At 37.9% G+C, this 22611-nt stretch overlaps 1 protein-coding gene across 1 annotated transcript; it reads left to right on the top strand.

Annotated features, from left to right (window-relative positions):
- Positions 1 to 5725: 5725 nt before the first annotated feature.
- Positions 5726 to 22130, top strand: LOC149596279 (multidrug resistance-associated protein 1-like). Its single transcript, XM_089861425.1, has 14 exons — positions 5726 to 5858; positions 6879 to 7082; positions 8162 to 8308; positions 13057 to 13147; positions 13606 to 13976; positions 15347 to 15514; positions 15828 to 16003; positions 16180 to 16285; positions 16373 to 16412; positions 16479 to 16897; positions 18308 to 18507; positions 18663 to 18789; positions 21234 to 22003; positions 22073 to 22130. The coding sequence occupies exons 2-14, from the start codon at positions 6888 to 6890 to the stop codon at positions 22128 to 22130; spliced, it is 2868 nt and encodes a 955-aa protein (XP_089717551.1). The 5' UTR covers positions 5726 to 5858; positions 6879 to 6887.
- The last annotated feature ends 481 nt before the right edge of the window (positions 22131 to 22611 follow it).

A 22611-nucleotide genomic window follows, 5' to 3' on the forward strand; every position in this document is an offset into this window, starting at 1 on the left:
ATACCGTGCCACTGTGGTATTACGCATTAGCAATCAAATTTGAACACATAAATTGTATTCAATTGTACACATTTACGAAATGTTCATATTCGAACGCTAATATTGATATTAAAAAATGCACACTAATGAAGAATTCAGATTAGGTAGGCCTAATTTTCCTTTAAAATGTGATTACATAATCACTGAAACGAGAGGCGTTTTTGGCGTTCAAACGTGAGCGATTTGGCCATCAAACGAGAACAACCGTTTTTTGTTATAATAGGATTAACATTCAAACGAGAGCGTTTTTAGCGTTCAAACGAGAGCGATCTGGGTGCACTTCAAAGAACGTAATATAGTGCCTGTAAAAACGACATTAACAAATATTTTATTTTTAAACATTAACAACGACAAAAAGTTTCTTTTTATTAAACAAGTTGGCAAAACGAAAATATTACCTCTCAAAGTCAAGAGGAGGACTACTACTACAAAATTATTTACCTAGATATGGAATTTACGGAATATTAAAGCAGTATTCAAAGCATAGCAAATATACAGTAAAGAGGCCGACATTTCACTTCCAATAAGGATATGACTTGGACACATGGAAATCAGTCAACAGGGAATAAATAAGAAATGGAGAGAAAACATTTTGGAAAGATATTACCTTTATGTCTTTGTAAAGGCCCATTTGTCGACGCTTCAACTGTTTACCCTACATTCTCAAAGCTACATTCAAAATTCGGTTGAAGTGTAAACAATATCCTCTCGTTTCACCTCAACGATAATCATAGTTTGCCAAAATGAGCATTAACGTTATATAACAACAAAGCTGATTTGTGCCTCGAAGCACTAAAAGTGAATGCACATCATAAAAAGAAAGAAAACTCCGAAGCTACTACCCGATTACGATTAGTCCTTTCAGTGAATTGCCACCATGGTGCTTTCTTCCATTAAAAAACCTAAACCGGATTATTAGATGTGTATTTAACTTTCGACTAACTCTGACCCGTTACACTACAAGCACAAAAATCAAATTCCATATTTTATTTTACCTCGGGAGTCAGTTGTTTACTGTTTGGTTCACTAGACCTATTACCAGAAGTGGTATGAGACTAGAAGTGAAGGGCTCTAGCATTGGTAATAGATCCTGGCACTAGTGAACAAATTTGAGGATTTTATGCCGCTTCCCACGCGCTAAAACTAGATAGAGAAAAATTGGTCGAGTTCCAAAAACATTTCCTACCCCCTTCCCCTCAACCTAAAGCCGCAGAACACGGACCCGGCTCCTTGAATCTAGTTCGGCCGTCTACCACCGCGAGCGTCTCACGTTTTGGAGGGAAAAATTCTGAAACCGCCACTAGAGGGCCAACCGTTTGTGTTATATCAAGTCTTTTCACTAATGCCGAGTGAAGAATTTGGTTAGCTCAATACTTCTAGTATCATACCACTTCTGCTATTACGGATAATACTTGATTTAACAGTCCAAGCCGAAGTGTTTTTCTTGTAGTCTCTAAACAAGGATTATTCTACATACAGATATAGTATTTCTTGCGGAATCTGATGGGACTACCTATTTAATTTAAAGTCACTCGGAGAGCTTAAAACACTCCCAGTGGAACACCAAAAACATTCCCGTTTGAACGTCCCTAGAACGCCACAACGATTGTCTAAACGCGTCATTAGCGTATGGCCAGAAGATGATGACTTATCCTGGGAAGTATTGGACACTAAGGCTTTATATAGTATGCATCCCTGCTAGTCAAAATTGCCTATGGCAATCGTAAAAGAGGGTCGAAAGTTTCCTCCCCACAAGAAAAACGATCTAGTCTACAGAAAAAAATCCCACACTGAGAGGCTGTGGCTCTCAAACTGTGGGGCGTATTTAAAACTTCTTCACCGCCAATCCTTGAAAAGCCGTCTGTCTAGAACACTCTAAAAATCCATTACAACCCCTGGGCCTAGGACCCCACGCTAGTTTGAACGGAATTTCTAGCAAACAGCTGTTCTTGTCACCGTTTCTCATTCGTTACGTAAACCACAGGACACACCTTAAAGTTTCGTTACTTGCCCGCTGCTGGCGAGCATATCAGCCTGCCAGCTCAAAATGGGAGAAGCGCCGTAGGTGGCGCGGTGATCGGACCTAATAAGAAGTTGGCTAACATAGATGGTTCCGGATATGGTTAGAGTCCAATACTTCCCAGGATAAGAAGTCATAAACTTCTGGTATGGCGGTTATTCAAAATTGAAAGAGATTAAGATTCATTTTTGAATGGTAATATAGAAGCGGTTCAAAACCATAAGTGAATGCTAGAGTTAAGTTTTGATTGATATGACGGTAGTTTGTACAAAAATGAATGCTTATGGTTAGTTTTGATGGCGGAAAACACTCCTTGTTCAAAATTTAATCCATCTTGTTAAACCTGACTGCGTCAATAGAGGCTCGTTCAAAATTGAACTGTCGCCATACTTTTTGAATGACAAAATCACGCTAATTTTAGGAGTGTACGTTCTTATACAGTATATTGCCCTTACTTAAAGAAGTTATAACAGAGCAGCTCATTGTACTTTTATTTTAACAATCAAGTTGATCTTTTAAATTTAAACGAATTTTAGCATCCTGTGGAAAGGTTGGAGAAAAAACCTGGAGCCATCGGATGTCTTCGATTTGGATGACTCGGAGCGAGCGCTGACTGTCTCACGCCTTTTCGAAAAATACTGGAAACCTGAAGAAGCTAAGACCAAAAGTGACGGCGATGAAATGGAAATGAAAAGATTTTCAGAAGAACGAAACGGAACCAAATATCAAAGCAAGTCAATCGCTTGGTCCTTGTTGAGAACAGTCGGGCCTATCTTGATTGTTGGAGTGTTTTTGCAAGTTCTATCCGACGTAGTGTCTGTTGGTCCTGCCCTTTTGACAGGGTAAACCATTTAATTTTTTTCAGCCATATAAGAAACTGCATTACATCATCAGTGAATTAATAAAATTCCCTTGGTAAACCGATAATATAAGTTTAAATTGAAATAAGAAGAGCGACATCTACATGGTTTCACTTAAAGCGTGAAATTAAGTTCGTTTGTCGCTTTCCCCTTACAAAAATCTTCTTAAGAGTTCTAAAGGAATTTCTTTGGAACCCTACGGAGCCCTTGGGATCATTTTCTAAAGAAACTATTTCCAAAGACTTCCTTGGAATTTCCTAAAGAATTCTTGAGATAAATTTCCAAAGAATGTCTTGGGATTATTTTCTAAAGAAATTCTTTAGGTATTCTAGAGATAAATTTCCAAAGAATGTCTTGGGACTATTTTCTAAAGAAATTCTTTAGGAATTCTAAAGATAAATTTCCTAAGAAGGTCTAGGGATTATTTTCTAAAGAAATTCTTTAGGAATTCTAGAGATAAATTTCCAAAGAATGTCTTGGGACTATTTTCTTTAGGAATTCTAAAGATAAATTTCCTAAGAAGGTCTAGGGACTATTTTCTAAAGAAATTCTTTAGGAATTCTAGACATAAATTTCCAAAGAATGTCTTGGAATTAATTTCTAAAGAAATTCTTTAGGAATTCTAGACATAAATTTCCAAAGAATGTCTTGGGATTCTTTTCTAAAGACATTCTTTAGGAATTCTAGAGATAAATTTCTTAGAATATCTTGGGATTATTTTCTAAAGAAATTCTTTAGGAATTCTAGAGATAAATTTCCTAAGAAGGGCTTGGGATTATTTTCGAAAGAAATTCTTTAGGAATTCTTCAGATAAATTTCCAAAGAACGTCTAGGGAATATTTTACGAAATTCTTTAGGAATTCTTGAGATCAATTTCCAAAGAAGGTTTAAGGTTTATTTTCCAAAGTAAGGCATTCTTGAGATAAATTTCCAAAGAAAGTCTAGGGTTTATTTCCCAAAGAAATTAGTTAAGAATTTTAGAGATGAATTTCAAATGGCCAGATATATTGAAATTATGCTTTACATGCCTATCAAAATATTTTTACCCAAATTGTTTAGCTAAAGTTTTCCTAGATAGACATTAACTTGATGGTTAATAAAATTAAAAACGTTTCACGAAGGCTTGTCCCGTAGCTAAGGCTCAGCAAGCGCTGAAATGGAATGTTATATTTACCTATTTTTTTATTTTTTTTTTTTTTAGTTTTTTTTTGCCTTTAATCATCCGTTTATGTAAAGGATAAAATAGATTAAAAGTAAAATAAGAGTAATTAAAATCGTTGTGTTTAGATTTACAGGGAATCTAAGCTGTCAGTCGAAATTTTTGCTTAATTCTCTTATGGCATGTTTTATCTTTATTTCGAGCGTAATTTGAGTCCAAAATAAATATTTTTTAAAAAACATTGTAGAGAAAATTAGGTTCAACGCGTTTCTGATACTCGAAAAACTCTCGGTGAATATACATTATTAAATTTAACAACAACGTCTGTATCTACTGCTTTGTCATTAAAGCCTCCAAAACCCATTTAGTACCCCATACAATTGCACAAGGTTAAAACTTTCTGCCGTTTACGGAGGTTTTTAAGTCGATTAAATGTCTGACTTTATAAGCAATTTCACACTGCATGCGAGAACTTCCCTCGCTATAAGGGGTGTAGTTCAGCATATAAGAACTACACTCCCTGTATTAGGATATAGTTCTGCATATGAGAACTATCCTCGTTTCAAGTGGCTAAATTAATTTAACCCACAACTTTCTCTATATATTTCCCACGAAAATTCCAAAAATATTTCCCAAGAAAATTCGAAAGACATTTCCCAAGTAAATTCCAAAGATATTTCCCAAGAAAATTCCAAAGATATTTCCCAAGAAAAGTCCAAAGATATTTCCCAAGAAAATTCCAAAGATATTTCCCAAGAAAATTCCAAAGCTATTTTCCAAGAAAATTCCAAAGATATTTAAGAAAATTCCAAAGATATTTCCCAAGAAAATTCCAAAGATATTTCCCAAGAAAATTCCAAAGATATTTCCCAAGAAAATTCCAAAGATATTTCCCAAGAAAATTCCAAAGATATTTCCCAAGAAAATTCCAAAGATATTTCCCAAGAAAATTCCAAAGATATTTCCCAAGAAAATTCCAAAGATATTTCCAAAGTAATTTCCAAAGAAAAAGAGGCCAATATTCCCCAATTTCCTAAAGAACGCCTTAAGGATTTCCAAAGAAATTTCCCAAGGAATTTTCTTAAGAGTTCTTAAGAAGATTTTTGTAAGGGTCAATTGGTTCTTTGTTCATACTGAAGCTTAGAGAAAGGTCCAACCACACGAACAATAACATTTTCTGTTTCAGTGGGTCAGCCGTGTTATTTAAAACTTATTCTAACAGAGGCTGAGATTGACAAAGAATTGAGTAGACTTTGGAACCGAGTTAACCAGTTTACTCACGTTTTCAGTACCATCATTGATTACTCGACGAGTCAAGATCCATTATGGAAGGGGATTTTTTACGCTTGCCTTTACGGTCTGGCCGGTCTCGCGCAATCTTTTTTCAAGAAGGGAGCGCCATTTTTCACACCAAACTGGGACTGAGACTCAGATCCGCCACCATGCATGTTCTGTACAAAAAAGTAAGTTAGTATTATCGTGGATTAGTGGGACGCTAGTTCATTGATGAGATTGGTCGAAACAGACATTTCGTTTGACAAGCAGCGATCGGCGTGAGCTAACAATGGGCGAAATACTGAACACGATGTACGTCGACACGAACAGATTTCAAATTCTGTCGCCGCAACTGGGTCTCTTGTGGTCGGTGCCGGTACAAACAGTACTGTGTTTCACCTTCGTGTATCAAGAACTGGGCTATTCAGCCTTTGCTGGCATCGTACCTATTGTCGTTCTTCTTCCACTGAACTATCTCAGCACAAAGAAATACAAAGAATTGCAGGTAAATTTTACGTAACGCATTCAGAGCCAAAAAACACAAGATGCCTTAACTTGAGGCCCTCAAGATATTATAGAGCTTTTTACCCGCACTCGAATAAACAAACTCCTCAAATACACGCTCGAACTTAAGCTCGCCTGACAGTTCGCCCGTTGCGCTTTACTGAGACGAATGTTAATTTTTACTGCAATATCACCATATTCGGAGTTTTCGCGAATGGTTTCTTTATATATCTCGTCACAAGGAGAATAATCAACATCAAGGTCCTATTTCCGGCTTTTTGTCATAGCCTCTAGGTCTGAAAGTTGTGACGATGAGCTCTTTTACATTCCCAACCGAGCTCGCGTGAACTGAGAGAAAAAAATTCGAAAATCTCCGCCACGGCCGAGAACAAGCTTTTGAAGCAGCGCTCCACAGCGGTGGACACTCGAACTAACGTAGGCGGGGCTGATTTTAGGCTGCGTAAGTTCAAGCATGGAGGGCTCATCCATGTGAATGGTGTTTACATTTTTTACGGCGACGGCGTATCGTGTGGCATGCTAATGTTTTTTAAAGACGGTATTTAATTAAAATAATGGATAAATTAGAAGAGAAAAAAAGATACAGCAAAATTCATATTAAAAGAATCTGTTTCGTTATTTTAACTCGATCTGCCAAAACAAAAACTCCGATCGTCTGCTAAGAACTCCGTCTCCCTATTGGCCGAATAGCTCTTCACGTGCAGAATCAACCTCCAATCCAAAAAATTAAGTTTCATGCCTTTAAGGGGGGTGGCGAAATTTTTCCGTGGCGGACTTTAGTTGGGGCGAGAAAATATGTTAGGATAGAAAAACTTGGCTGTTCATATGCCGTTTACAGTTACTCTACAGTAAATACGTTCGGCCTTGCTTTGGGATGTTAACTTTTTTGAACACTCGAGATGAGACGTTCGTCAGCGAGAAACTGACACACAATACCCTCATCCGTAAGGTGGAGAGATATTACCTTGATATTGATTATTCTCCTTGTGATCTCGTTTATTAGATTGAGCTTATGAAGCTGAAGGACAACCGGATGAAAATGATGAGCGAAATCTTGAACGGAATCCGCGTCTTGAAATTGTACGCTTGGGAGAGATCATTCCACAGAATCATCCTTGAAATTAGGAAGAAAGAAATTGCACTCATGAAGAAACAAGGCCTCTTACAAGGAATGAACATATTTATATCTAGTCTCATACCAATTTTGGTACGAACGTAAAACATTTATTATAAGTGTATTATTATTATCGATCAGACACGTTTGAAGCCCTCATATAAGTGGTTCCAGTATGAGCAGATCAAATATTAATGGTTCTCATAATCGCGGTTCCCTAAAACACAGTTTCCCAATACAGCGGTTCTTGAAAACGCGGTGTACCGTTACAGCAGTTCAGTAAAGAGTAGTACAACCGGGATGTGAAAAGTGGTAGTCGATTAAGAAGGACTAGGCTCGGTTTTTTGAACCCCAATTGTATTAGGTCAGGTAAGGTTAGGCTATGAATATCTATTTGAACTTAATAGGTAATGTAAACTGCAAATTTGATAATTGTTCAAATCTATAGTTAAACACTGCTTTTCCCAAAACAAAATCCGCTAGTTCTAAAACAGCAGTTTTGAACAATACCGCGGTTTTGGAATCGCGGGTGCTATTTCAGTAACTGCTAATGCAAGGTACACCAGGCACACAGAGCTGTAGAGATTTCAGCTCCGTATTCTTTGGTTAAATAAACGGAAGCATTGCACTGAATCTAGTCACGTAAATTAACTGTCTCATATGACTATGTGGAGCAAGGCAAGTTCAAAAATATTTCTTCCGCCGTAAGTTGATGAAAAACTATTTTGAAATCTCATTAGGATATAATTATATTTAATGGATAATCAAACATAACTGATTCGAGTCGAGTCTATTTTTAAATCACGGAGACTACCCGAAAGAAAATAATTACGTAACCTAACCAAACTTAACCTAACCTGAACCATCAAAATTTAATCTAGCCTCTCCCAACCTTACCGGAACCTACCACTCCACGTGTTCTAAATGGGTGAGACTGTTATTTCACGTGACTAGATAACAATGCAATTGTACCCACCAAGCGCTCAAACTAAATTCAAAAAGTCAGATGCCCCTGAAATATCCACGCTTTCGAAAGGCTCAAGATAGACGATAATGCCACAATCCAGGGACGAAATTAGACTGTTGGTCGTCATCTCTATTAAACTACTGAACTTCATGGCCTACACACGCTCTTACCTTCATTCCTACAATTATTGTTTCTAAATATTCAGATTACATCACCGTGTTTTGCCATGTACGTATTGGTTAACGAAGATAACGTTCTCACCTCGAGGAAAGCTTTCGTCTCCTTTCAGTTGGTACGATTACTAGCAACGTCAATGCTTTCCTTCCCGGATTTAGTAAATACCCTAGTTTTGGTAAGAACGGTGTCAGGGAGGGTCAAAGATAAATCTAGTATGTGCTTCTTCTACTAAATAAATTACCTGTTTTCCGATAGTCAGTGTCGTCGCCAGGGTTTCAAGTTTGGAAGGGCTGAAGCCCTCACGAAAGTAGTATTTCCACTAATCCTTATCCCAATCAGCCATGGAAATAAGGTTTTTTTTTCAGCTAGTCCTCGGGACCAGTGACCCCGACATCAACAATATTCAAACTGGTCCCTGAGACCAGTTACCCCTGTGCGATTTATTTTACTACTGGTCCCACTATAAATTTATTTATAAATATAAAATTGCATGGTCCCAAATCATTTTTAATAATTTTATTTAGCCATCTTTGACTAAATTATCGTACGAAAGCCAAAAGATTATCGATTTTCAACCAAAATTATCATACGCTCCAGCGGTGTTCTGATTGACCTTGCAATTATACTAAAATCGGTACAACTTAATAATATTTACAATGGTCCTGAAGGAGATGGACAAATAACGTCTCCAAACGTTTCTTCCATCCTGCCTTTGGATTTAAAACATGAATAATTTCATCCTATCTCACCTTTTTCTTCCTCTAGCGAGCCTTTTGTGCCCAGATTAGTTAGATTTCCCTCTAAATTATCGTACAATTATCGTACGCCGAAGCCGAATTATCGAATTTAGCCTACTAGTACAGCGTCATAATTATAGTAACTCATAAAATTATCGCATTGTACTATAATTATCGTACGTCTGGCAACGCTGTACTGATTACTACTAACCTGACACTACGACTAGGAGTTGAGATAATAGATAGTTTTCACACATGGAGGATTAATACCATTTACACCAGGAAGCCGGGCTATGTGGAGGACAAAAACCCGTCTGCTTTTGTCCTCCAGATAGCCCGGCCTCCTGGTGTAAATGGTATGAATCCTCCATGAGTGAAAACTATCTATTAGGAAATAAGATTAAGACTCCTTGCAATGAGAAAGGAGTCGAAATTAGACGAAAACCTTTAATTAATAAACTGGTCCCCTTTCAATATTTATCAAAGTTTAGAATTAATAAACAAGTCCCTAGGACTCGTGACCCTCGGTTTTTGAATAAAAAAACTAGTCTGAGTAATTAATAAAGTGGTTTTGGACCTGTAAACCACTTTATTAATTACTCAGACTAGTTGTTTTATTCAAAAACCGAGGGTCACGAGTCCTAGGGACTTGTTTATTAATTCTAAACTTTGATAAATATTGAAAGGGGATATTGAAAGGGGACCAGTTTATTAATTAAAGGTTTTCGTCCAATTTCGACTCCTTTCTCATTGCAAGGAGTCTTAATCTTATTTCCTAATAGATAGTTTTCACTCATGGAGGATTCATACCATTTACACCAGGAGGCCGGGCTATCTGGAGGACAAAAGCAGACGGGTTTTTGTCCTCCAGATAGCCCGGCTTCCTGGTGTAAATGGTATTAATCCTCCATGTGTGAAAACTATCTTTTATCTCAACTCCTAGTCGTAGTGTCAGGTTAGTAGTAATCAGTACAGCGTTGCCAGACGTACGATAATTATAGTACTATGCGATAATTTTATGAGTTACTATAATTATGACGCTGTACTAGTAGGCTAAATTCGATAATTCGGCTTCGGCGTACGATAATTGTACGATAATTTAGAGGGAAATCTAACTAATCTGGGCACAAAAGGCTCGCTAGAGGAAGAAAAAGGTGAGATAGGATGAAATTATTCATGTTTTAAATCCAAAGGCAGGATGGAAGAAACGTTTGGAGACGTTATTTGTCCATCTCCTTCAGGACCCTTGTAAATATTATTAAGTTGTACCGATTTTAGTATAATTGCAAGTTCAATCAGAACACCGCTGGAGGGTATGATAATTTTGGTTGAAAATCGATAATCTTTTGGCTTTCGTACGATAATTTAGTCAAAGATGGCTAAATAAAATTATTAAAAATGATTTGGGACCATGCAATTTTATATTTATAAATAAATTTAAAGTGGGACCAGTAGTAAAATAAATCGCACAGGGGTAAGTGGTCTCAGGGACCAGTTTGAATATTGTTGATGTCGGGGTCACTGGTCCCGAGGACTAGCTGAAAAAAAAACCTTATTTCCATGGCTGATTTCGACGCATATTTGTCAGATAAAAATTGCGCTGAGGAGAGACGGCAATTTGGAGACCTTCGATAGAAATTCAAAACAGAATGCAAGTGAAAGGAGGACGATGCTGATATCAATGCCCTTGACAACGTCTTCTATAGAAATATGTTTGGACGGAATATTCTTTTCTATGAAGAGTGAATTAACACCATTGGAATAATTAGGAGAGGTTTTTGGTACATTTAAGGGGCCGCTTTTATGAAGTTTTAGTAGGGGCTTCAGATAATTTTCCGAGGGCAGACGCGCTTCCTAAAACCTCTGGTGACGCCACTGTCGAATGTCCATAATAAAATATTTAAAGGTTTCTTGATTTTTGAAATATTTAAACTATTTAGCGTTTTGTACCTAATTTTGAATATTATCAAAGTATTTAAAATAAAACAGGTGTCAGTTTCCCACTTTAGTTCGTGGTTGCCACCTTATTAACATAGTAGACGATTCAAGTTCAGCTCTCACCCAATCACAGGTAGTTTTAGCTACGTCATTTGAAAGAAAAAATAGATACATTGGTCTTAGTTGACGTACGCTTAACTATTGGCCGTACTGTTCTTGTTCATTTCATCGGGTTGAGTGCAGTCTTGGAAATAAGGATTTTTTTGAAACTAGTCCTCGGGACCAGTGACCCCCAGCGTCTACAATATTAAACTGGTTTTTGGGACCAGTGACCCTATCCCTAATTTATTTTTTACTAATCCTATTAAAAAATTAAGGGAGTATTTCGTTGACGCACAGCCCACTCGATCGGGCTATAGAAGCAAAATTAAGTCAAAAATCAGAGTGAACTCTTAACATTGCCCTCAATAGGAGGAACACCGTTTTTTGGTCCTAATATTGAAAATACTGGTTGAAATCTCTTAAAATTTTAATGAGATTTGCAAAATAAAGTTTGCTATTTTTGTGCAAAGTTTTTCTCTTACAAAGCTTTTAATAAGAAAATTAAAACGAAAATTTACCATAATTTAATGGCTTAGTCTCAAACAGTTTAAATTTGTTTCCTTCAGTTTCACTGGTTCGAGTCTCTTGAAAGGTTTTAAATTATCGTACAAAATTTCGAAGTTTTAAAACGAATAGTTCTTTTCCTAAAATTTCCCTAAGCGACAAAATGGGTTGTAGGATTATTCACAAACAAAATTTTAATGAATTTTCCGGAAGTGAATTGTTTGTTTAAAAACTTCGAAACTTTGCATCATAATTTAAAACCGTTCAATATGCCTCTCACTAAAATTTTAAGACATTCGATCGAGTGAAACGGAAGAAACTTATAAAACGGTTCGAAGACAAAGCCCTTTAAGTAGGGCTAATTTTCGTTCTAATATTTATGCAAAAAACTATAAAAGGGAAACTTTTGAAAATTTCCAGAAAATAGCAAACGTTGTTTTGCACATCTCTTTAAAATTTCAAGAGATTTGAACCAGTAGTTTCAAAATTAGGGCTAAATAACTGTGTTCCTCCCATAGCCGGTCATCTTAAAAGCTGGCTCCTTGGATTTGTCGAGCGAAAAAGCCCCAAATTACCAACAGTCCAACACGCGCTTTCACATAGGAAAAACATTGTGTGGAAGGGCTTCTATAGCGTGTGAAGCCAAAGCGTGATCGAGTGAGCTGTGGTTGTAGCAAGGAAGGCAAGAATGAGATACAGTCAAGGCTAGGAGTCTATATCCGTGGAGTAGAAATTTATAATGACTAGAATTAATAAACTGGTTCCAAGGACCAGCAACCCCCGGATTTCGAATAAAAAAGCTGGTCCGAGCAATTAATAAACTGGTTTTTGACCTGTGGACCTGTGCTGTTTCCAAGACTGGTTGAGTGATTGAGCCGGTGAGCGACGCGAAATATTTTTTTACGTGCAATTTTTTTAAAGAATTTAATGTCTTTTACTAAAGCTCCTAATTCTAGTAGGAAGGAATTTCTATTCAAAAAACAAATCAACTCAAAAAGAGCCGTTATATTTTGATTTGAATCATCCTAACTTTTAGGCAATTTTTTTCGCTTGATTTCACGAAAGATCATTAAACATATGTGGACTGGAATGAAGATATAGCGCGTGGTTTATTCAGGGAAGCGCCTTTCTAGCACCACGCTGCAACCAATATAGAAACTTTTTCGTCTCAAATCATAGGCATAACATGACCTATGATTCGAAAAGTTTCGGGACTCTCCAGCTAGGGGCGACGAAAGGAGATGCCATTAGAAGAACGGCGGTTTTAGCTTATAATTCAAGTCCATCTTTGTTTTCTGGTCTTAGATTTCACGCACAACATACCAGTAACCGTAGGTATAACAAATGGGGGTAGGAAGTTGGGGACACGAGTTTGACATGAACCCTTTCGACGAGTTGAGCGAAAGCCTTTTCGTTTTAAATAAATATGTCCTTATGATGTTGCGAATCATTCGATTGCCATCGCGCTACTCTAAAACAAAGTTATGAAATTAAATAACAACAACTAATTTCATTTTACAAAACATTCCCCAACAAAAAGGTATTTTTCATAGAAAAAGAATGATACAGGATTGTCACGTTGACCTTTCCTTTTCTTAAAACATTTCTAAGTAATACAAATTCAAAAAGAAATTCTTTTCAGACACAAGTCTCGGTAAAAAGAATTGCAAACTTGTTGAGTCGTGGAGAAACCAAGCATTACGTGGAGCAGATGGCTAGCGACGCCCAATATGGTATGTTAATTAACTAGGGACTTGAGAAAATGAGATACGTCTTTAGTTATTTCCGGCAACTATTCCAACACAAGCAGATGAATTTCATCTCAAAAATCAACTGGTAGAATTTAAAGATTTTCTTCAGAACTAGAGCAACCAATCCGGGGAATTGATATATAAAAATCCTCCTTTGATCATCAGGTTGTTTTCACATGGTAGTTTTATACCGCAGGTTAAAACGTATTCTGGGCTGGATATCCTTGGGATTAGTGCTTTAATTAATTATCAAAGAAAACCCCGGAAAGACTCAACTATCTCTCTCTATTAAAAAATCTTATTTGTAAAAAAGGCTAATCAACATGATTTACACGCCTGAAGTCCCTTTTTGATAGTTTCTAGATATTTTTGAACTAGCCTCTAACCACTGGTCAATTTTGAACAACCTTAACATCAATTCATTTCTATGAAACTTTCAGCAATTGAGATTAAGAAGGGAATATTTCATTGGAACCTGGAGGACGAAGCAGCAGGATCTCTTCAGGACATAAATTTGAAAGTGTCCCGTGGTTCCTTGGTGGCCGTGGTTGGTCCGGTGGGTTGTGGCAAGTCTTCGCTTTTGTCCGCTCTAGTTTCCGAGATGCGGAAGGTGCAAGGGGAAGTCAGAGTAGCCGGGAGAGTGGGATGCGTCACTCAACAGCCCTGGATCCAGAACACCTCACTCAGAGAGAATATACTCTTCGTAGACGAAATGGACCGGGAAAGATACGACAGCATCATACGCGCATGCGCCCTCCAACAAGACCTCGACCAGCTACCCGCTCACGACGAAACTGAGATTGGAGAAAGAGTATGTATCATTGAAACCCAAAGATTTTGTAAGAAAAAAGCTAAATTGTCAACCAAAGTTCGGTTTTTGAAAAGTGACGTCGGGTTAAAAAAAGGAGATAAAGTCATTAATAGTAAAACAAAAAGCAGTGAAATCTGGATTTGGCAATCCTCAATATCCGTCTATTTATGCAAGGAGGAGTCGAAAAGGAGAATTGTACTCGCTTTTTAGAATGACAACCGTAAATCTTAACTCCCACAACGGGAGGAAGGGGGATGGTGTAACACTTGCTTCTAACTTATCTTTTGGCAAGCGGCATCAGATTTCCAATTGCACAATCAGCAAGAGGTGTTTTGTAAATAGTACATTTTGTGTTGGAGAGAGAGCGCAAATAGTATCTCAATATAGAAACAGTAAAACACGTGACAAGAAGGAACCAAATGAATCCCGTTAGCCCTCGTTTCTAGCAAGCTTCGAGTTTAGGCTCGCGCTGTAGAATACTAGTTCAGCACACAATTCATCCATGTTCACCCATACATGGAAAACCGGTTTTAATCGATTCAAAACGCTTTAAAAGTTAAGTGTGAACAAAACTAAATACTCAAGAAACTAATTATGAACGCGGTTTTTGGAAATTGGTCCGCAAACAAACTTAAATGGGTTCGGAATTTTTGAAGGCTTGTTTCTAGTTTTCAGGGTTATTTCAAAAGGGAAAAAACTAGTTTTCTGGGATATTTTACTTGATATGAGACTATTGTTAAGGATGTTTCAACTATTTAGCAGACAACACTAAGTCTTAGCTGACAGATTAATAGAAATCAGGCTTCTTAAAGTGTGAACCGAGGCTGTTGAAATCAATTCAAATTGGTAATGAAGACGGTTTCAAAACGAGTTGGGCGAACTAGTTCTGAACACATTCCCATGTAAATGCGAACATAGTTTACGTCTCCTTTTCCACTCCTCCTTAATTTATGGCACTGCCATTTAATGAAGGTGGGGTTTTAAAATAGCTTCATCCTGCTTCTTAAGCACTTTTTGAAATGAAGCTCAAACGTGCGTTATTAAATGGGAGAGGGAAGGCAGAAGCGAATGAATATGCGATATTAGAAAGCATAGGATGTAACACTGTAAGACTGTTTCCATCCAGTGTGGCTTAACACGATTACATTGTCTTCCTTGGCTACGCTAATAATGATGAAAGGTGTCGCGCTTAACAGAGGACAGTGGATCTTATCGAACGCATTCCATATAAGATGTGTTTCACGGTAAGCTGCGGAAAAATACTCTAAAACATAATGCGCTGTACTTCAAAAACCTGGCGTGGCAACGTTATAATCATAGTTCCATAGATTTCGCTTGAAATGCTTTAGTTTACTAATTTTACGTGATAGGGTATCAACTTGAGTGGTGGTCAGAAGCAAAGGGTCAACGTGGCCAGAGCAATTTATCGAAATGACGATGTCTATCTCTTTGATGACCCGTTGGGGGCGGTTGACTCGCACGTAGCCAAACATCTCTTCAATGAAGTCCTCGGACCAAAGGGATTGCTTAGAAAAAAAGTAAAAAACGCAACTCATATCTTCTTTCAAAGCGCTTTTGATCAATCAAAATGTTTGGTCGACATGTCGTTGTTTAAATCTCGATAGTAGTTCAATATAGCAAGCCGGATAGCAATTCCTTTCTTTACTGAGATATAAATATCAGCTGACATCTCGTAAGCCACGTAGATTTTGATATAAATCCGCGCAACTCCAATAACAGTGACTCAAAATGAACAAAATATACTATTGCTGTTAATCACTCACTGACACAAATTGCCTCTATTCGCAAATTCCTCGAACAGGCTACAAATAGGAATTCAATCTCTTACAGACCAGAGTTTTGGTTACGCACAACTTGAGCTTCATCCGAGAAGTGGACGAGATCTTCTTCATGAACAACGGACGAATCATCGAGAGGGGAACCTATGACGAAATCATCAGTCGTCAGGGAATGGCTAGAGATTATTTCGCGCAACACATGAGCGAAGAGAGCAAAGAAGAACGGTCGTAAGTGAATTTCAACCTGTATCTACACTTTCTACCGCAAGCTAAATTAAAAATTACTAAATATTCGACTGGAATATTTTGGGACAAACGCCATGTGGCGTGTAATACTTGTAGAGATAGCCCTTATTTTAAATTTAAAGAGCTGTTTATGAATTTTGGAAATTCAATTTTTGTAGTACATTTAAAGTCAAAGATGAGAGATTTCATCTTGCATCCCAAAGAAAAGCCTCGGATGAAGATGAGGCAAAACTCATGACAAAAGAGACGCTCAAAGAAGGAAATGTACGTACTCTTTAATATACGAGGTGAATTTGGAATTATCTTGGTTTCTTGAGAACTAAAAACTCTGCTCACTTTGGGCGTTTGCAGATATCCTTATCGCAATACAAACAATATTTTAAAGCATATGGTATTACAAGGTTTGCGATATTCGAAGTAGTAAACACCAGTGCTACAATCTTTAATTTCGCGGCAGTGTACTGGCTGTCTCTGTGGTGCGCCGACTCTAAGGAAGATTTTAAGGCTAACCCACACTTAAAGACAACCCGTATAGCGGTTTTAGTCCTTCTTGGTCTAGGCCAATCCTTTACGGGATTTCTGATGGTAATGATGAACGCCTTTCACTGTCTAAGGGTGGCGAAATCTTTACACGATAAAATGCTGGACAGCGTAACTCGCTCTCCCATGTCTTTTTTCGACACGACTCCCGTAGGAAGGATACTCAATCGTTTCTCCCAAGATATCGACGCACTCGACCAGCAATTACCTCCAGTTTTATGGGTAACCAATTGCGGATTAGTACTTTTAGTGGCTTTCACGATTGGAATTGCGATATACTTACCATTATTCATAATTCCCTGCATTGTTGTTGTCGTTGGATACGTTTTACTTCAGGTAGGAACTAGATTTTCATCTCATGTCATATGTAATTATTAATATCAATTGTTAATAGTCGTGGTTAAACACGGAATTCCTATCGAGTGAGAGATGGCAGCTTTTGATCTTAAATCATCTTAGAGTTGGTTGCATTTTATAGCTTGGAACTCTTGAACCGAGACTATTGAAAAATAGAAACATACCAATGAACATTAAACATATTTAAGATTATTATCGAAATTTTCCGAATACAGCAGGAATTTTACATGATTTTTATTTTTAAAATGTTTTATTAAGCGTAGAACAGGGTTCATACATCTTTGGAAAACAAATTTCCCTGAGATTTCCAGGTTTTTCCCCATATACTCCCCTGAATTTTCCACGTTCTTCCCGTATATGGATTATCCTATGGAGCAAATGTTAACGAAGGAGGGGGAGGAATTATGACTATTACATAATTGAAGGGCATCCCCGTATCTGTAATATAACCAGAGTTATGAGCCTCCAAAGTATAGTGTAATGTTAATCCTATGAAGGGTATGTTTATGAACATTTTGCTTAATTACTCGGCCCCTGTTTGACGCAAATTTCCCTGATTTACCTGAATTTTCCCTGAGGTTTTTGTCAACTATTTATTTCCCTGATTTTTGCAGGTTTTCCCGGTTTTCCAGGTTTGTATGAACCCTGTAGAAGAGCCCATAAAGAGACGAGAAAGAGGCCTTGGCGCCACGACTGTACTGAGACTTTTCCACCCAGCTAAATAAAAAAATACTACAAATCATTGAAATATTGAAGGGCTTAAGTGTTTCGGCCTAATATATTTTACTAGCTGTTACCCGCGGCATCGCTCGTGTGTAATAGGAACTTCCATCAAAATGATATAAAGAATGGGTAGAATTTACTGATGACTAATATTTTTGTAGCACCCTAGGAACAAAGGCAGTCAGCGTTGCGGCGTTGCCCGTCAGCTAGTCGGGACATTTTTTATCACTTTTCACGCGGACATTATTCCATAAAGATGGGTTTTTAAGTTTTTGGCAGCCATTTAAAAAGATGGCAACAAATCGAACCCAGAGACCATTCAGCCCGTCTATGGGTTAAAGGAAACCAGTATATTTAATATTTGTGAAATCGGTTGAATTGCACGGACTTTGTTGAATAGAGAAGATTTTTTATATTTCTGGGCGCCATTTATTAAGATGGTGGCGGATTGGAAAAATATTTCTTAGTACGTGCCTACTACTTATTTGTAACGTTCCTGCAAATTTTCATCCTTCTAGGGCAAGCGGTTTGGGCTGGGCGTTGATTATCAGTCAGTCAGTCAGGACTTTTTCAAAATGTTGTAGAAGGCATGTAGGCGCCTACTCCCGGGGGGAAATACTCCGTAATATGGCATATAAACTGAAGATTTTCCCTTATCTTTCGTAGCGTTTCTTGATGTCGAGCAATCGTCAACTCAAGCGGATAACAAGCTTGAGAAATTCCTTCCTGTTTTCGCACGTGGGAGGATCAGTGGGTGGCGCCACTGTCATCAGGGCGTGTAACGCTGGAGAGAACTTCGAACGACACTTCCTAAAACTGATCGACGAATGTACTGCCTCTAATTATATGATGAACATGGCGCAAAGGTATCTCGTTCACTAATTTTGTAATTAAAGCCTGGTTTCAATCTCCTATTTTTCATTTTGAAGCGACAGCTTTTTCAGCATAAACACTACGTTGAAAAGCAAAGCGGGCATTCCAAATCCCAACTCTTATTCAATAAATTACAGTTTCTTTACAGATGGCTGTCAGTACGCTACAATATCTTGGGCAACTGCTTGATGTTTTGCACCGCAATTTTCTTAATTATGAGCAAAGGGACTCTGTCAGCTGATGTTGTAGGATTGATCTTGGCTAATGCCGATCGGGTAAGCTCTACGAATGATGACCAAACGAGTAAACCAACATATTTGCTATAAGCTAAAATCCCCGCTGGTTTTTTGCTTAACTCCTGATATTGCTTTTCTTAGCGTGAAAGTGAAACGTCACTAAAGTGGGACGGTACAAAAAGACTAATGGATACTGAATTAACAAAAAATATCTCGAGGTGGAATTGCATGTAGGGGTTCGAATGGGAGATTAATATCGCTGTATCATCTTTAGTGACGATGTAATTTTAGGTTAGGTACAATTACTTCTACTATACTTGTAAGTGGGGCTGTTACGTTATCAATAATACCTTTAATTGTCGTTTCAAGTCGCGGCATTGAAAAACACTTTTCAGAACTTTACTCGCGTTACTACACTGATGAAGTGCTACGTTTTAAGACTAAAATCTAAGTAGCTTATTTAGGTCATTTAGCAATGGTAAAACCGATTACTCGATAAGAATATATTCTACACTATCTTTAGTGAGAAAGGGCTGGAAACTGTAAAAGAACCTGTTCGTACTTCGATTATTTGTGAAACCATGTTTTCCTTCCTACAAAATTCAAAAACTTGTGTTTTTGTGAAAACTCCTTTTATTTGGTCGATTTTATTGAATTTTCTCTCATTGCGATTCACACTCATATCACTTTATTTGATCAATTACTGATAGATCGAGTTTCCTCTGCACGTTTTATACTTTGATCAATATTCTTTCATTCAAAGTACATTTTAGTGCAAAGTAATATTTAGTACCATGTTACGTAATTGACATATGTGATATTCTCTGTTGAAATGAATTTTTATACTCATCGCTACGGGTCGCTAACGAACTTTTCAAAGCAAGCTGTAATAAACCATAGATCAAATATGGCATCCGAGAATAGTGGTTGTTGTTTGTCATTCTTAATTAATGCTCAACAGAACCATTCATAATAATTAGTTAAGAGTTAAAGAAACCTAACTAATATAAAAGGATATAACAAAAACTTCTTCTTATATTTTTTTATAAATACCTAATCTCTAACCTAACGCAAGGTTACCTACCCCACTCTTCCCTTACCTAACTTACACGAATAACATTCAGCCGTTAAAATATTAACTATCTCGTTCCTTGAGTAATTAAAATGATATTGAACATATGTCAATTATATCTCCCTATTTGCGAACTCTCTGGTTCGTTATCCTATTTAAAGCGCTTGTTGTTCATTTCATGAGGTAGAGTTCGTGACTTAGTGTCGACGAATATACGCCTGCATAACTGCATCAGTAACTGGCATCAAAAGCATCGATGACCAAAAAATGAAATTGATATCTTAATGAGAGTGATTTCATGGTACTCATCAGATGCCCATCAGAAAAATCGGCTGTGAGGGGGGGGGGGTTTCTGATGAGCATAGGGTTTATGATGTTAATTTCGTCATTTTGCATCATGACAATATAAAGGTTAGTAGATCGAAAACGTCGAATTAACAAATGACAAATGGGATCTTAATTGATAACATTATTAAAAAAACTATACATCATCGCGGTAAACCCAAAGGATGACGAAAGAATCTTAAGTTGTAGGTTTTTGTTTAAATTAAAAAATTTTGTGTAACCGATTTGCTGTAAAAGCTAGGTTACAGGTTGAAACAATGAGCTCAAGACCAATGAAGAAATTTGATCTCTTGATTCAGGTTCATTAGGGTTAGTAATTGTTACATGAAGAAATAAGTAAATAATAATGATAATGGCTAATTACAATGCATGTGATAGGATGGTAAGTGAGATCGCCAGACTAGGGGTGCTCCGTTCGGAGGTAGCTAAAAGCAACACTTACTAAGGTGAAAGTAGATCCAATTGTGTTCCATCTTAGGCCTACTGAAGTGATGGCACGAACTGAGAACGTTAACGAGCGGAAACTAGTCATAAAGGACCTAATCACTGGATTGCATCTAACAAGGTCAATATACCCTAAAACTAAACAGATCTTAGCTTAGAAGGTGAATGGGCCTACCGCACTAGCTAATTAACTCTCAGCTAACACCAACAACCATCCGTGATAACTGCCACTTAACAGGATACTATCATGATGACTAAATGAACCAGACTGTTGAACAGACTGCAACAAGATGAGACTGTACACTCACTTTATTACACAGCTGACCCGACTTTATATAGCCAAGTCCCTCGACTCGAAGTAGGACGGCCCGAAGGTGGATAGGAAATAGAGGACGCGGGCATGACCTAGCACTCTACCTCTGCTTGATCGAGACTTAAATGTATATACTTTTGGTGATATACCATTATCTATACACTTAAGTCGTTATCATGTCTTATCTTTCAAATATAATATATTCTTTAATTGGCTAATGAGAATATCTCTTGAATTTTGAAAAGCCATTTTTTCTTTTTTGTCTATTGTCTACTAACAAGTACTGATTTAATATATTAAAAATCACAGCTACTGCAAATTCTGAAACTCTTTATCGCTGCCTCTACTGGTTTGGAATCAAATGTCGTCTCCATAGAAAGAATTGACGAATACTGTCGTTTGGTGTCTGAGGCTGAGTGGGATAAACCAGAATCTCAACCTGCATCTGATTGGCCTCAACGAGGACAAATTACATTCCGCAATTATAGCACCAGATATCGCGAAGGATTGGATTTGGTTTTGAATGATATAAATGTCCGAATAGAAGCCGGAGAGAAGGTGGGCGTCGTGGGGCGAACAGGCTCCGGAAAGTCGTCACTGACGCTGGCGCTCTTCCGTCTCATCGAGGGGGTGCGCGGTCAGATTATCATAGACGGAGTGGAAACGGAGGGATTGGGCTTGTCCGATTTACGATCGCGGCTGACCATCATCCCCCAAGAGCCCGTCCTTTTCTCGGGTACGCTCAGACTCAACCTGGATCCCTTTGGGCAACAAGACGACCAGCGACTGTGGGCCGCCCTCGAACACTCACACCTAAAATCCTTCGTGAAATCACTCGAGCATGGGCTGGATCACCCCGTGGCCGAAGGAGGACAGAATCTGAGCGTCGGACAGCGTCAGTTGGTCTGCTTAGCTCGTGCCATGTTGAGGAACTCTAAGATTCTTATATTGGACGAAGCGACGGCCTCGGTCGACATGGACACCGACGATCTCATTCAAGAGACCATCAAGAACGAATTCGCCAACTCTACCATCATCACCATCGCGCACAGAATAAACACAATCTTGGAGTACGACAAGTTAGTATATCTAGTAATTATACTGGCTTAAACAATGCGGCCACATGGTTGTCTTTTAACTCTTCATAGGGTGATGGTTCTAGATCAGGGCCGAATTGTAGAATTCAACTCACCGCTTTTCTCTTGAAAAATGAAAAATCAATGTTTCATAAATTGGCTAAAGATGCTAAAATTCTATAGTTCACCCTTATATCAACCTTTCAATCAATGTTTTATATATTATCACTCGAACGAAGAATGGATATTTTCTAACCTCATCAATAAAATCTTCCTTATTAACATCTAATATCTTTTTACTTCCATTAATTAAACTTTACTTTTTCTTTCTTCTTTCCGTTAAGCCTTGGTCAACCACTACTTGTAATAGCTCTCAAAAAAATGCCGCGTATGCGTGCGCTCATGAAATTTATGACGTGGGATAATGCCATTGGCTTAAACACCGACGTATTCGCCGAATGCAGCCGAAAAAATAGAACACAACTTGCACCCGACCGAACGGTAATTCTGTCGGGCTCGGCGTAAAGACTTTTCGGTCGAACCCCTTTCTGCCAGGGTGCCGTCGTCTTTTCCGTCGAGTGGGAATCTAGCTTTAGGGTTAAGATGTAGGC

Source organism: Phalangium opilio, unplaced genomic scaffold, assembly GCF_054372755.1.
Source record: "Phalangium opilio isolate 3A_F unplaced genomic scaffold, DU_Popi_V2 ptg000390l_1, whole genome shotgun sequence".
NCBI lineage: Eukaryota > Metazoa > Arthropoda > Arachnida > Opiliones > Phalangiidae > Phalangium > Phalangium opilio.